We start from the raw sequence: 16713 nt of genomic DNA, 5'->3' as shown, positions 1-16713 counted from the left end.
CATCCTTCCCATCACCCCTGCCCTGCACTGTCACTTACACAGCACCAGTGACAGGCAGCATGACCTTCTCCGGTCCTCACAGCATGCAACACAGCGAGCGGGTATCTGGGAGCGGCACAGGCACAGCAACCGGGTGGCTGGGTGACCGAATACAATAGACAAATAAGCGTCATGCCGGCGGCTGGGCTGCGCAGCGTGACCCTTGACATCACGTCGCGCTGCGCCGTGCACAGCCGCCGCAGCAGCACCTTGGGGGTCAGTACTAGCAGCCGGGCAGCACATCTGAGCCATGTAAGGTGCCCAGCGCTGCCCGGCTTTTAAAGAAGAAGTGTATTCTGCATGCCCGCAGTAATCCCCGAATCCCGGGATTGAGCGATTCAATCCCGGGATTGAAATCCCGCCTATTTTAGGCCAAAATCCCGGGATCCCGCCGATCCTGATCCCGGGATTGGCCTCCCTAATAAGCACCCTAATGGATGTTTTCAATGTTAAATGGGCCCCCTATAAGATTATTAATTGTATAAGCACCCTAATGGGTGCTTACAATGTTAAAAGCACCCCCACGACAACCCCACTATCAATGCCAACCCTAAGCGTGGCAAACGCAGCGGTACGCGTCCTCCAACCTTTTCATACCCCCACCATCCACGTCAGCGTGGAGCTGATGTTAGATAGTGAGGCGAGCCCCGTGAGGGGACGCGGAATACATGTAAAGTAATACGCGTGCGCTCGCAATGCTTCGGGCTCACTATTTAAAATCAACTCCACGCCTACGTGGATAGTGGGGGTATGAAAAGGTCGGAGGACTCGTACTTGGCGTTGATAGTGGGGGTGCATTTAACATTGTAAGCACCCATTAGAGTGCTTATACAATTAAAAATCGTATAGGGTGCTTAAATCGCATCGCATTGCATGCGGCTATATGGCATGTGATGCGATACAATGCATAAGATGCCATACGACTGAAAATTGTGGGCACCGTGCTAGTACCGAAACTGCTAATAAATAAATAAAAATGTAAAGCATTATGTAATACACTGGTCATAGTGCCCAGCAGGATGTAATATACTGGTCATTGTGCTCAGTGTTATCTAATATGCTGGTTATAATGGCCAGTCGGATGTGATATACTGTACTGCTCATAGTGTCCAGCGGGATGTAATATACCGGTCATAATGGCCAGCGGGATGTAATATTCCAATGATAATAGCTAACAGGATGTAATATACCGGTCATAATGGCCAACGGGATGTAATATTCCAATGATAATAGCTAACAGGATGTAATATACCAGTAATAATGGCCAGCAGGATGTAATATACTGGGGATAATGCCCAGCAGCCTAACCCTAACCTCTACCCCCATCCCGCAGTCTAACCCTAACCTCTATAGCCGCCTGCATATGCATTGTACATACAGGATCTGATGATTGGTACATGTATTAGAGGTGTAATACAATGTGCCCCTGTAGGTAGGTGCTCAGTGCCTCCGCTGTGTGCAGGTACATTTCCCATTCCTCGCAGGTCACCACACCATTGAGGCTCTGGCTGCCTGCTACAATCTCCCCTGTTATTGCAGTGCTCTCCCCCGTGGCCCACAGTCCTCTATTGATCTCCCGCATAAACCATATTACACTTCAGTTTACAAAACAATAAAGCACTCGAAAGGAAAATAAACTATTCATTAAGAGCTGAACCATGATTCGGTCCCGGCCAGAGAGGCCAGTGCAGAGACTCCGTACGCTCCACGCCATCATTAACCCTTGTGGTGCCAGCCAGCTGGGCCCGGGGTGCTCTCCGCTGCGATCTATACCTGGAATTATTATTCAGGAGTGGGAGAGCGCGTCTAATAATGGCACAGGGAGAAATATGCTGCATCTGTTATGGGGAGATGTACAAAATTAGCTCCTCACACCTCTGACACCCAAGATGCCTCCAATTACAGTACTTTCCGTCAGTTCCTAAAACAATATTGCAATTACTTCTCTTTCTGGTGTGATAGCTCCGCATCATTTCCCTTATATGTTTATATATTTCTACTTCATTAGTGCTGTCTGAAGGGTGATTAGATCCTTCAAACATTTTACAGAGGTTAAACGTTGATTAAGATTTAATTATTACTGTAAATAGCTTACTACGGCATATGGTGCAATCTCTGACATATGTGCATTTGAATAACTGAAGTGTTGTTTCCCATGATGCTCCAGTAACTATTTAACAGCTTTGCTGAAGGGTTATGTCGCACCTCATGTATAACTTCGCTTTCATGTTATATTTTGTTGGTTTTTGCAGCTCAAAACTAAGAACATTTTTTTTTTCCCAGCGTGTGTCGTCTGTTTTTTTATTTTTTTCATTGAATTTTTTTTAATTTTTTTTTACATTATTTGTTCGCTACAATTTTCTAATAATTTTCCTGACTAGATTAAACGTTTTGAGGACCGTGTTTAAAAAAAAAAAATATTATTATTATTATTACAAAAACTGGGAGTGGGGGTGGGGCGCAGTGCTTGGCGCTGGGAAATATAACTGCGGATAAAAGGTGATTTTAATTTTGTGTACGTGTTCATAACACAAACAATGTTTGTGTTGTGGAGACATTTTTCTGGTAATTATTGATAAAAAAAAATGTATATATATATTTTAATAGTATAATAGTAGACGTCTCATATTATTAAGAGCGAAGGTTCTGCCTTGTAAGTGAAAAAGTCAGCGTTTGGCCGGCAAATCACGTGGCCAGGGAACTCCGACGTCATTACATACTGCCCTATGTGTTTTTCTAGCGTGTAGCCTGTGGACGTCCCTATAGTTTGGAAGAATTATATCGCAGGTGATTGGCAGGGAGCAGCAGTTATGCGGGTTGGCGGGAAAAAACATGAGCGTGTTGGGTCCGTTTATTTCCTCCACCTATCATCCGCCGGCTGCGATCCCTGATGCAGGAAACACATCTCCGACGTCCCAGTTGCGGCAGCCATACTGAGTTGACTTTAAGCTCCCTCAATGCTGCGAATGTTTACCAGGTTGCGGCACCTGCGAGGACTGCGGTGGCCGCCTCTACACAAATCCCAGCGGCTGTTGCATTAGCATATTCCTGCACATAGGTCCTTATTCTGGTTGACCCGCAAAGCTGTAAATTCTGCAGCCTTGCGAGTCCCCCAGACGTTCGCTCGGGGGACCTATTGAATTAGAATAACCCCCATAATCTTAGTATAAAATCGCATCTGCAGCATCTTACTTCTCCGAATCAGGCCCAATGGATCTTAGCAGGCCGCGTTATCCACCTGACATACTGTATATATTAAGGAGCTGACGTCTGGGCCATATGTTTGCATTTACAGATCTGGTAACTTCCTACACTCTCTCCTGCATTATGGTGATAGATAATAATCAGAATTAAATGCAACACATTACAGCATTCACTATCAAAACATTTCAAAATAATAATTGATGATGTACAGTAAATTACGGAACCCGTCAAGACTTACCGGCGTCTCCCTATTGTAACTGTTACTGTCATCTCCCTGCCAGCTGCGAACCATCACTCGTAGATTACCATGCACGCCGCATTCCGCACAAACCTCAATATTACCATCACCCTGATATTTCAGTATGTGTTTACCCAAACTAGGCCCGGCTGCGATTCAGATTGGATGTTTCCAGAGAAAGGCCTAAACTATTGTCACCTTTTGTTGCCCACAGATTGAGACCTCACAACTGGAGCCAGAAATTGCGATGAACACCACCTCCCGGACAGTGGTCTACAACAAAGGATTGTAAGCCATTGTCACCTCTCCACCGAGCCATGAGGAAGCCTCCTCCCCGAGCACACATCGGGAGAAGCAGCGCACCTAGGCTGTCCTCTCTTCTACGACAGCTGGGGCGAATTAACACATTCACAGAACTATCACCTCAGCGAGGTACAGGAGATACTGGATTCTTGTTTTGCCGTTGCTAAGGGGGGACAAGAAAACAGCACAATGTGGTACCAACATTTTTAGACATTAGACTGCAAAGGGAAAAAAAAAAATCACACACCGATGATTGTTGCATGAAAAGTGATTTAAGCATCCCAAACATGACACGGTACAAGACATCACGTGGCACATACATGTTCCTCACACAAAGCCTAATTCTCATTCTGCAAGACGCAGCCTAATGTCACATGTCTATGTCAGTCACAACACTAGGCCCAGTCATCATATGTTATAGAGACCGGCCCGTCATCCAGTTGTCACTTAGAGCGCATTACATACCCATTGAGAGAGATTTGTAAATGTCCATTGGGCCGATTTCATCTGACCTCATTTAGCTGGGCCTTGTTGTACAGTATATCACTGGGCTGGATCTCATTGTATATCACCAGACAGGGTCTCATTGGATATCACTGGGCTGGGTCTTGTTATATATCACTGAGCTGGGTCTCATTGGATATTATGGACTGGGTCTTGTCATATACAGATATCTCTGGGCCAGGTCTCATTGGATATCACTGGGCCAGGTCTCATTGGATATCACTGGGCCGGGTCTCATTGTATATCACCAGACAGGGTCTCATTGTATATCACCGGGCCGGGTCTCATTGGATATCACCGGGCCGAGTCTCATTGGATATCACTGGGCCGGGTCTCATTGGATATCACTGGGCCGGGTCTCATTGGATATCACTGGGCCGGGTCTCATTGGATATCACTGGTCTGGGTCTCATTGGATAATACTGGGCCGGGTCTCATTGGATATCACCGGGCCGGGTCTCATTGTATATCACCGGGCCGGGTCTCATTGGATATCACCGGGCCGGGTCTCATTGGATATCACTGGGCCGGGTCTCATTGGATAATACTGGGCCGGGTCTCATTGGATATCACTGGGCCGGGTCTCATTGGATATCACTGGGCCGGGTCTCATTGGATATCACTGGGCCGGGTCTCATTGGATATCACTGGGCCGGGTCTCATTGGATATCACTGGGCCGGGTCTTATTGGATATCACTGGGCTGGGTGTCATTGCATATCATTGGGCTTGGTCTTATCATATATCACATCGCCAGGTTTCCTGTACTGTTGAATATGATTTTAAAATTTACATTTACATTGCTTTTTTTTCTTTTATCTAACCAATCCTCAGTAACGTAAGATTAAAAATAATAATAATAATGAATCAAGAGGGAAATTAATCATAACAATTATGGCTGATTAATTTTATACTTACTAATAAGAATAATAATTTGTAAGGATAAAAGCAAAATTATTCCCCTTCTCCCATAAGCCTTAGGGGCAGATTTATCAAATCTTGGAGAGAGATTAAGGGCCAGGTGTATCAAGCTTCAAAAAGTGATAAAGTGGAGAGTGAACAACAACCAGCCAATCGGCTCCTACTTGTCATTTTTCAAACCCAGCCTGTAACATATCAGGTAGGAGCTGATTGGTTGATGCTTTATCTCTTTCCAATTTTTAACACAACCCCCCCCCCCCCCCCCCCACCTATGATGCCTATCTTACCTTTATCTCTCCAAGCTTTGATAAATCTATTTTTTTCACCAGTAGATATTGGAACATACCTATAACACCAGTATATTATCCCAGGGAGAGTTGGAGAGGTGCACGGGGAAAACTGTAGCCAACCCTTATTACAGGGGCTGCTATGGAGCCATAGAGGGTGCAGTACTGGAGAGAAAAAACTTAGTTATGATAGGTATAACATAATGGGTAAGTAATGACAGCTTTGTGCACATTCCATTAATTGCTAATTAATTATCCTGCCCTGCGTAATGAGGCAGGAGAGTCTGAAAACAAGAGGCCCTCTTGCCACTGATTGTAGGATGGGGAATTCAGTGTAGCTGGTAATGACATTACACCAGCACTATGTAATTAAGGGAGCAGACCTATGAACCGAATGTAATTGATTTCTTTCTGCATTAATTAATGGAAAACATGCAGGAGAGTAAAGTGCTGTAATTCTGCCAATGAAGGTCATGTTACATCTTGCCAACATGGCTGGGTAACCCTCCTTAAGGCTTTGAGGAGTCTACATTACCACGTACCGAGGTGCGTGTAATGCAGTATGCCCATACTGTACATGTGACTACTCCAGGGACCAGTAGTCTGTGTGTGGAACCGGGCACCAGTTCTCCTCCATCTTGGTTGGGGCAGCACTGTACATTCATCTGAGACTTTGGTGGGAGATTTATCAAAGCTTGGGGAGAGATACCAACTAATTTGTTCTTGTTATTTGACAGGATGGGTTTGAAAAATGGCATGAACTGGTTGGTACGTGTATCTCTCCATGCTTTGATAAATCTCTCCTCAAAGTCTCCGTGCCCACCCCCCCCCCCCCCCCCTCCCCTAAGATGAAGACTTGGCTCCCAGTTCCTCATACTGACTACTTGCTATCAGGTCTTGCCATCTGGGTCATTGTTTGAGATTTACAGGGCATGCATCCTGCCTGATGCAGGACATCACTACTGACTGCCATGTCCCCCGTTGTTCCTCTTTGAGGAAACATATCAGCTAGCTGGACGCAATACAGGTGGCCAGATGCACTAAGCTTCAGAAGTGATAAAATGGAGAGTGATAAACAACCAGCCAATCAGCTCCTACCTGTCATGTCACAAACTGTGTTTGAAATATGTCAGGCAGGAGTTGATTGGCATTGGTGAATTAGATCCGAGTCTGTGCATAACTAATGACCGATGGGATGCATAGAGATTTTATATATAGAGCAAACACCTCAAATAAAGATGATTCTGACTGATATCTGACATACACAAGAAGCCATTTTGTGTGCCCATGTCTTCATTGAGTATTGGCTAAACCCACAAAATGGCTGCTTCTACTTTATGTAAGTGATTGGTATTTGTTTTGATACTTACTAATATACTACTAAATAACCATTTGATGAGGAACCAGAAATAAAATTGGCGTAATATCTGGTAATACTTGATGTAAATTTATGAATATTTCTAAAACATAACTCGGATGAGGGTGGGGGGATACATACAATAATGCAATGTGCGATTGATCACAGCAGCTTATTGTGTTTATTCCAGCATAACCACCACAGAATAAAATATTAATTTTAAGTAAAATGATCCAGTTTCTCCTAATCTGAGAGTGAGGAGTGACATGTTCTTCGGTTAACAGTTCATCAGCGAAATGTAGCTTTGAGAGTGAGAGAGGGAAAATTGAGAAGTTGACCATCGTATCCAATCAGCTCCTAACTGTGCTTTTATATCCTGTGCTAGAGAAATGAAAGCAAGAAGCTGATTGGCTTCTATGAGAAAGTCAACTTTATCTCGCTCAAGGGTTTAGGAAACTGCGGAAGGTGAATATAAATCCCTAATATCTGAGGTGTTTAATCAGGTTTACTAGATTGTTCTATAAAAATATATATATATATATATATATATATATGCAAAACTAGTGCTGGTGGCTGCCAGTCATCAAATCTGTGGACAAACAAAAGCGAATCATGTCCCTTGCTAAGTAATTGGACATGTAAACACTATTTTAATTAACGTAATATTTTTTTCAAAATTTCTCGATAAAAAACTTTTAGCGCCAAAAAAAACAAAAAACATTTTGGAACTTCTTTTGTATGTATCAAATAACAGTAACTGTTGACAAAAATGACAAGAAATAAGGGCCAAAAATAACAAGGCCTATAAACATTACAAAGAAAAAACGTATAGTTCGGGATAAAAAGAGACGTAAAATACAATAGACTCTCTGTGGTAAATTTATTAAAGCTTCTAAAAATGAAAAAGAGATTATGTTGCCCACAGCAGCCAATAAGATTCTGTCTTTCATTTTCTAGGATGCGATAGAGAAATCAGAATCTGATTGGTTGTAATTGGCAACACCAGCTCTTATCCCTTTTTAGAATATTCACTCCTCTAACCCCAGTTTTTCTAAAAACGTTTAAATTAAATTTACACAACTGAGTGCACCCTATTATAGAACAACCTGCATAATATTGTGTCTGTATTTGTATTTTCACACAAATATTGCCCATACACTAATATTTGTCAATATCGCTGTTCAAGGCTTTCATAGGGAAACACCACAACAGATTATTCTTTGGTTCAGGAGATTTTATATGTCATCCAGGTTTGATATCACACTCACCTCCTGTCACCTCACTTACCGTCACCGGCACACAGCAGGGGAAGCCATTTTGTAGATTGTGGAGGCAACTGTTTTATGTGTTACAAGAGTTACAATAATGCAGCTTCTCAATTTGTTAAAAAATAGATGAGGCACTAAGGTAGGGATGGGGAACCTTCGGCCCTCAAGGTATTGTTGAACTACACATCCCAGGATGCTTTGCAACAGTTTTAGCATGACCAAATAGCAAAACTGTAGCAGGGCATGCTGGGATGTGTGGTTCAACAACATCTGGTGGGCCAAAGGTTCCCCATCCCTGCACTAAGGGATGTCGGGCCTCATTAGTGTCATGGGTTCCGAGAATAGCAATAGCCTGCATTCTCATGAATCTTCCGGCCTACAAAATGGCTGCCCTTACATCCAATAAAATGGGAGCCTCTCCAATCCATATCATGTCCGTAACTCATCTGTCCAAGTGAACATCATACTGACACAAACTATAACGTTTCTAATCAGTATATTATACTTGTATATTGATGTCTTCCTGACATTAGCACAATAATTGTATGTATTAATGGTATACACAGTAACTACAGATACCTGGAAATCAGCCATTGTAGAGCACTGTAAATGGAGGCACCGCTCGCGAGGTGACTTGTGAGAGGTGCGGCTCCTCCGGCAGTGCGACACAGGGTCTGCGCGCACCTTATACTCTATTTGTGGGGCGAGGCGGAATGTTATGTCTTCCAACCAACGAGCACATATACCTCTCAGATGTAAAGCGACTTTTTACCTTTCACAATGTAACACTGAAATATATATATATAGAATAAAAGCACATGCATTAAATAGATGCTGCCACGTGTCTGCTTTGTGTTCTCTGTGTGCTGTTACATGGCTGGTGGGTAATACTAGACACCACTAATAATACAGACAAATAATACAGAGATATTGGATATCTATATAGGCGTTCCCATATCAACCAATCTGATTCTACTTATGTATCTTGTACTACAAGTCCCAGCATGCAAAGCTGTTTCAGTGCATTTTTATAGTGTTCCATCTGTACTTTTATGTGGGGATGCGGTCATTTGGTCTACTGCATTATGGTCGACAGTCATTAGGTCGAATCCATTAGGTCGACATGCTAAAAGGTCGACATGACTCTAGGTCGACATGGGAAAAGGTCGACATGATTCTAGTTCGAAAGGTCATTAGTTCGACAGGTCATTAGTTCGACAAGGTCATTAGTTCGACATTGTCTATGTCGACATTCACAAGGTCGACATGGAGTTTTTCACTGTTTTTTGAGCCAACATGTGCCGACAGGCGGTATTTCATGCCCTACCATCCACTAGGGCGTGGTGGGAGAATAAAATAGTGTGCCGAGCGTAGCGAGGCACCGTGCCCGACGCATAGCGAGCGCAGCGAGCGATGCGAGGGGATGCAGTGCACTTTAAACTGTGTCCATGTCGACTGTGTTGACATTCAGGTAAAAAAACAGTGAAAAACCCCATGTCGACCTTGTGAATGTCGACATAGACAATGTCGAACTAATGACCTTGTCGAACTAATGACCTGTCGAACTAATGACCTTTCGACCTAGAATCATGTCGACCTTTTCCCATGTCGACCTAGAGTCATGTCGACCTTTTAGCATGTCGACCTAATGGATTCGACCTAATGACTTTCGACCATAATGCAATAGACCAAATGATCCCAACCCTTTTATGTGTATGTGTTGAAGTGTACAGCGTTGCAGGTAATTCCATTTTGCTGAAGGATGTTTTCGCTTTGTAGCATTTCTGTGCATTCTCCAGAGCCAGCCGCGTGATACACGGGCTGTCCTGCGTTGCATGGATCTCATTTGCATCTATCCTTGTGGTACAAGGGGCATCACTGGGTAGCAACACGGTGTTCTCATGCAGGATGCGGTATGGCATGTTCTGTAACCGGAACCGTGGGCTGTGTAGGGATATATGTTAGCACTAATGCGATCGCGATGCTCCTAACAGTACACTTTGTCATCATTATCAGCGCACACTACTACCCACTGGAGCAGGAGATCAGTCTGTAAACAGAAGTATCTGCGTACTAACAAATCTGCACAGTCGCAATTCTGTAAAACGCGCCCTCATTACAGTTAGCGTGAACGCCTTAATACCACCCAGCTGCATCCATTCTGCCGCATGTGGCAGTACATAGGCCTCTGCCTCGCCAGTGTACTCGCCTCTGGAGCCCATCGCTGTGAATAAAGTGCGCAGTATCCACCCACAGAACAGGACTACACGCATCTCTGTCAGCCCCATAGTGCCCATTGCATTATGGGCACGTGACAGTCTTTCCTGTCTACAAGGCCATGTGGTCGTTATGGGAGCCTGACCAACAAAGGAGTGCCCACGCCAAAACATTTACCACATAATACCCACGTGGCACCAGGGATCGCTCCCGATTTTGGTTATATGATCTCTATTTATGTTTATAGGAGGGGTCGATGAGTCTTTTGTTACTGAGGTATGTATAATTATTATTACTATCCTTCTACTTATATCGCCCACATCTTCTGAGGCGCCGTACAATCCGAGAACTTTATACAGTCTCATCAGCCGCTGCCCCGGTGGAGCTTGCAATCTAATTCCTCTACCCCATCAAATAAAGGCACCCCAACCAGGGCGGCTCGGGATCTGTAGCCAGTGTGGGACTACAAGTTGTTAGCTGGAGGGGCACGATGATACGTGTTGTGTCGCCGCCCGCACTCCTTTTCTCAGACCCTTCATTACGCCGAAGGGTTAACGCTCCTTGTTTTCACCTCCTCCAGTACCTGGGCTGCTCTGTTTGCCGTCTCAGTCACCAGATCCTCTAACACATTATAAACCTCAGGAGAGAGAAGAAAGGGATTATCACTTGTAAGTCCTCACCTGTAGGAAGTCATCTGCAGCGGTCTGTGAGCGCAGAGAGCAGTCGCCCGGAGATCATATTACCTACTATCCCTGTCTTATGGTTTGACACCAATTACTCCCTGCTACAGGGCCTTGCTCAGCTGCCAAACAGGTGTCATCCCAAAGGGTCTTCTAACAAGCTATGTAACGAACATGGTCCAACAGTGCTAAACAAACAAACAATTACCCACACTGGCAGTCTGAGCACACCTGGGGATGGGAGACGGGAGGGAAAATAAGGAGGGATGGCAGGAAGCCGGCTGCAAGGGCTGCTTCATCTGCTGAGGCAATTTGCAGGAAGCACTCGGACAGGCGACGCTGGGATTGGCCCTGGGAGCCGGTAATTCCCAGCACAGTGTTGCTGGCCTTGTAGGACAGGTTTAGTCCAACCAGTGCTCTCCAGCCACAATGCAACTACAGCTCCAGAGTGCCCTGCTGGGACTTGCAGTTCTACTGTGAGCCTTCGTTGTGTACTTCTGTTGTTGGGGAATATGTTTAGTGTCATGTACTCTCCATGTACTAAGCATTGGAGAGAGGTAAAGTGGACAGAGATTAGAGGGCAGACATATTAAGCCTGGTGAAGAGATAAAATTAAAGGTGATAATACTGTACAGCCAGTCAGCTCCTAACTAACATTTTTCAAACCCAGCTTCATCAGGTTTAATACAACTGCCCCAGAGGAGTAGCTAACTGACATAATGGGAGAAATGTACTAAGATGTGTATTCTACTTCACATGTGATGTTGCTGTGGGCAACCAATCAGAATCTACTTCTAACTTATTTAGCACCCTCTAGAAGATAGTAGACAGGATCTGATTGGTTGCCCCATTCCCATCTTACTAAATTTCCCCCAATAGCCGGAGTAATGGTATGTTTCGGTGCACATGCCCCCCCTCCCCCTTGTCATTTTTTATTCTTATAGTAATGCCCCGTACACATTATGTCACACACCGTAATGCCCCGTACACATTATGCCACACAACGTAATGCTTCAGGGTAACGCTATACACGCAATGGCGTAATTATAAATTTTGCAACCCCCGCCCATGGCATTTTAGTGCCACTTACACATATAATTCCCCCTGTAGTGCCACTGTCTTTAGGGACCTACACACGTAGCGATATACAGACATTTTCTGAGCAATCTCACTAGCGATGTGCGACCGCACGCGTCACTATTTCCCAGCAATTAATAACCAGCACGCTCGGTAGCCCAGGTATATATACGCTGGCTGTACGCTCCTCACACCTGTGCTGGGTATTACATGTCCGCAGGATAACATTTAGCAACAAATTGCCCTCCTGTTTAACCTGCAGCCTGCGCTGACAGAGGATGAAAGGCTGACAAGTGACAGGAGGGCGCGGCACCTTTTATCCTGATCCCCGCACCGCGGACAGACAATCAGCACCCTCAGGCCATACGGAGCCCTGAAGGGTCACTTGCTGTCATATGACCAGACAAAGGCCTTGTGTTAGTACACAGCTCCGCAGCGTCACCAGTGGGATGTCCCTGTGTCCCAGCAACACCCCTGTCCCTCCGTGTAATACAAAAATCACTGGGAGCCACTGGGATAATGAAAAGAGACTGACAAAAAACCCTGACAAAAAAACAAGGCCCTGTAAAGTAATTCCGTGGCTGTCGTGTCCCCATTTTCCACAGAATTTCACAGATTTGCATCTGGGGATATGTCCCTACTTTTCAGTACTGGCCAACTTTATTGTACAACTTATTTGTATTATTATTTCTGTAAGATATGATTCTCCCCCATCTCTACGGTGCTCAGATGCTCGGCAGATATCCTGGCCTGCATGGCCCCAAAACCACCACGATGATGATCCTATAGAAAATAATGTGATAGCCGCATTATGGTGTAAGTATACTATAATGCAGTGGGATTATTAATGCAATGTGGGGGTAGTGATGTTATACAGTGGTGGGTGCTGCTGTAATATGGGGACTTGTGGAGGTATGTAATGGGGGGGGGGGGTTCTTCATAGTCATATAATATATGGATGATAATGCTTATTGGTTGTACCCATGCTCGGACTTGGACTGGCCCCCCGGGGTACCTCACTGCACGGGGGCCCAACTCTTCCTATTGGGATCAGCTACAGTACAAAGACAGCCAGCCGCTCGCAGGGTGACATTTGGGGGCTGTAACCCTACATTTCCTGGGAGCGCCCCAGAAAACACAGGCACTCCCCGGCAGCCGTTGGGAGGTAGGAGCGGCCTTCACAGCGCAGAGTCTAGAAGCCGACATAGAGGTAGGAGGGCCCTGCTCGCAAGCTTACAATCTATAGATGAATACTTAATACATTTATCAATGATGATTGCGCTGATAGTGGATGGAAAGGTCGCTTTGATCAATCTGAGGTTTCCTACCCAGCTAGAGGGTTGTAGCAACTCGCTCTCTCAGCGCACGCTTCACTTGCGGGGACCTCTGAATCTCCGGACGCGCTCGGGACGTAATGGCGCATGCCCAGGAAAGATGTTTTTATGCACAATCAATATACAATAATGTATAGAAACCTTTTATGCTAAGGGCACAAATGCATTATAGCTCACGCCAGTGAACAGTTATTACCACTGGGCCTGATTCACAGTTGGACGCTTTGCTGATGTTTTTGCAGCACATGTGACCAGTGGTGGTTGTAACTTATGGGCTGCAGCCCCCCAGGTAAAATCCGCCACAGTAGTGAAGCCAGATGCCGTCTGTGAGACTGCACTGGCTACACTGTGACTGGCAGTGACTTCCTATTGGAAGTCTGACCTGCAAGTCACCAAGGCAGTCCCATTGGGAGGTGTTCCCTCCCTCTGGGACGCCTCTCTATGGGCTGCTGAGCTAAAGCCCCTAAAATCTGGTAGTTGCGCATGCGCAGTACCTACATCGGTACTACGCACGCGCCGGTCCTGGTGCCTGTCATCTGTGTTATACAGGTGCCGGGACCATGATTCCCCTTCTATTGGTTGTTGCTGAAGCAGCTCATAGAAGCTGGCCGCATGTGCAGTACAGAAATTGAGGGGCCAAAAAGCATGGGGTTCCCACTTATTTCTAAACCCGGCACCAGGCTCACGGGCCAGTCCAGGTTCCCAATCGGCCCATAACTGTCATTTTTCAAACCCAGTCTATAACATGACATTTAGGGGCTTATTGGCTGGTAGTTTATTATTCTATTTTTTGTCAAGCTTAGTACATATTGCCCTGTAACATACAGCGGGGTAAATGTATGACTGGACCTTATGGGGGAGAAGCAGCATCTGTGTTGTTATCTACACTGAAACAACTTGTCCCCCATGTATGAAGGAAGGGAAGCGGGCTCAGTGACGGGGGTGCTAAGCTCCCCTGTCATTATCAGCGAAGTTATCTACAAGAGAGCAGAGGTATGACAATGTTACAGTTAGCGGGCCAGGTGCACTAAGCTTCAAAATTGATCAAATGGAGAGTGATAAACAGCCAGCCAATCAGCTCCTGCCTGACATTTTTCAAACACAGTCTGTGACATGGCAGGCAGGAGCTGATTGGCTGGCTCTTTATCACTCTCCATTTTATCACTTTTGGAGGAGATTTATCAAAGATTGGAAGGAGATAAATGTACCAACCAATCAGCTTCTGTTATTTCTCAAACACAGGTTAGTACTTTACCTCTCTCTATGTAGCACTATTCGGTAGTGTTACCGGTCTCTTGCACTATTCTGATTGTGTGCCTGATCCGCAGAGCGCCACGCCGAGGGTCATAGAAATGTATAATATATTACTTCTGCCACAGTGCAGATATCAGCATGGATGCATTTCATGAGTGCCCCTGAAACTTGCCATGTTTTCCTTCTGCCTGATTTCCGTCGCCATCCGGCCAGTGCCAATGTTTCTGTCAGCTGGAGCCAAAAGCAAGGCACGCGTGTGCTGCGTGCGTTCCACTCTGCAGAGCGAGGTGCGACCACACCTGTGTGATGCGGCATCTGGCTCTCTGCGGAGACGAGAAACAAACCACCAGGGCCTGACGACGAGATTTGCAGAACGGCAGCCAACCTGGCAGGCTCCCTTCTCAGAAGTAGCATTTGTTGTTCTGGTGTCAGTACGTAAATATTATTTAGTATCTCACCAGCCCCAATGCCGACACTTCAATAAACAAGCGAGTAAGTAGGTGGAGGCGGGATGGGTCGACCTGGTTGTTTGCAGACTGCGGAGCGCTGAGCATCCTGTTGGCAGTGGCAGAGGTAAATATTGAAATGGAAGCTGGTGTCTGGTAAGCATCAGACTGCCCACTTCCAGGAACGCTGCACAGGGATGTTACTCGGTAATACACTCCTTGGCAGAGGCTCCCGCAGCGGCCTACGTGCTGCTATCTTCCCTGCCTGAGATCGCCGCCCCTGAGGGCAGAGGTGGGACTAGATATTTGTAGGCCCAGTAACATAGGTTTTTGAAGGGCGCCTTTGTACCACTCAATGGAGAAAAATGTGTATAACACATGTACCCCATATTTTAGGGATCTGCACCGGCCTCCACTTGCAGTGGGTGTAATGCCATAGCCAGGGGAAACGCTTGGCGGGGTCCCATGACCAAAGCATTACCCACCCTTACTAGTCAGCCTAGGCCAGGATTTCTTAGGGAGTTGGGGACCCCCGAATAAAAGGAACCCCCCTCTCCAGGGCAGTGGGGGTAAGGTTGATATATGGTTTAAAAAGTAATAGTGTCCTGTATAGTGGGACTACAGGTCCCAGCAAGCCTTCCCCACATGCTGGTACTTGGGAGAACAACAGGTACCAGCATGTGGGGCATTAAAGGCCCACTAGTACCTGTGGATTCAGTATTGAATCCCGGCGGTCGGGATCCCGGCGTTCAGAATCCCGACGCCAGAATCCCGACAGCCGAAATGCCGACAAGGGGGGGACGTGGATCGCCCCCCCTTGCGGGCTCGCTGTGCTCGCCACGCAGCGGGCCCGGTGCCTCGCTACGCTCGGCACACTAATTTATTCTCCCTCCAGGGGTGTCGTGGACACCCCAGGAGGGAGAAAGTGTCGGCATTTCGGCGGTTGGGATTTCGGCGGTTGGGATTCCGGCGTCGGGATTCTGAACGCCGGGATCCCAACCGCCGGGATCGTAACTGCATCCCGTACCTGTAGCCCCCCTGTAAAGGAAATATAAAAAAAATATATATATGTTTTTTATTTATCTGCACCTTCACCTGGGGACGGTGGCCTTTAAGCTCCTTTGCTAGGCGGCCACCTCCCAGGACTTTGGCGTCTTCAGCAGCTCTTCTCAGACTGTCCACCCCCTGTATCGCACTGACTAATATAGCCAGCGGAAGGGGGCTTGGCTAAGCCATGGCTAAGGTCAACAGGGTTGGTAGGTCACACAAGCATTAAGGAGGCAAAAAAAGGGGTGTGGATGGGGGATCACAGGCGCTTGGTCTGGTATTCAGCAAAAAAAAAATTTTGTATTCCAAATGAAAGTTGAAAAAGACATATACTTTTTATTAATATCACAAGTATAGACAGTCCTGAATATGCAACAAAATTTAAAAAATCCAGGAAAAAAGAGATTGGTGTCTCCTAAAAAAAGAAACTGTTTCTTTAAGAGAGCATTTAAAAAATAGCGCATTTTTTTAAATTTTGTTGCATATTCAGGACTGTCTATACTTGTGATATTAATAAAAAGTATATGTCTTTTTCAAC

At 45.8% G+C, this 16713-nt stretch overlaps 1 protein-coding gene across 1 annotated transcript in view; it reads left to right on the top strand.

Moving 5' to 3' along the window:
- Nucleotides 1–8948, top strand: part of SFXN5 (sideroflexin 5) — a 195109-nt gene extending 186161 nt beyond the window's left edge. The window contains exon 14 of the mRNA XM_083189303.1: nucleotides 3696–8948. Coding sequence (XP_083045429.1) covers nucleotides 3696–3773 — 78 coding nt within the window. The 3' untranslated portion in view covers nucleotides 3774–8948. The remainder of the gene's footprint in view (nucleotides 1–3695) is intronic.
- The last annotated feature ends 7765 nt before the right edge of the window (nucleotides 8949–16713 follow it).

The sequence above is a fragment of the Crinia signifera genome, chromosome 1 (genome assembly GCF_055691185.1).
Source record: "Crinia signifera chromosome 1, ASM5569118v1, whole genome shotgun sequence".
Lineage (NCBI taxonomy): Eukaryota > Metazoa > Chordata > Amphibia > Anura > Myobatrachidae > Crinia > Crinia signifera.
The sequence above is the reverse complement of the archived record's forward strand: the minus strand, read 5'-3'. Positions and strand labels throughout refer to the sequence as shown.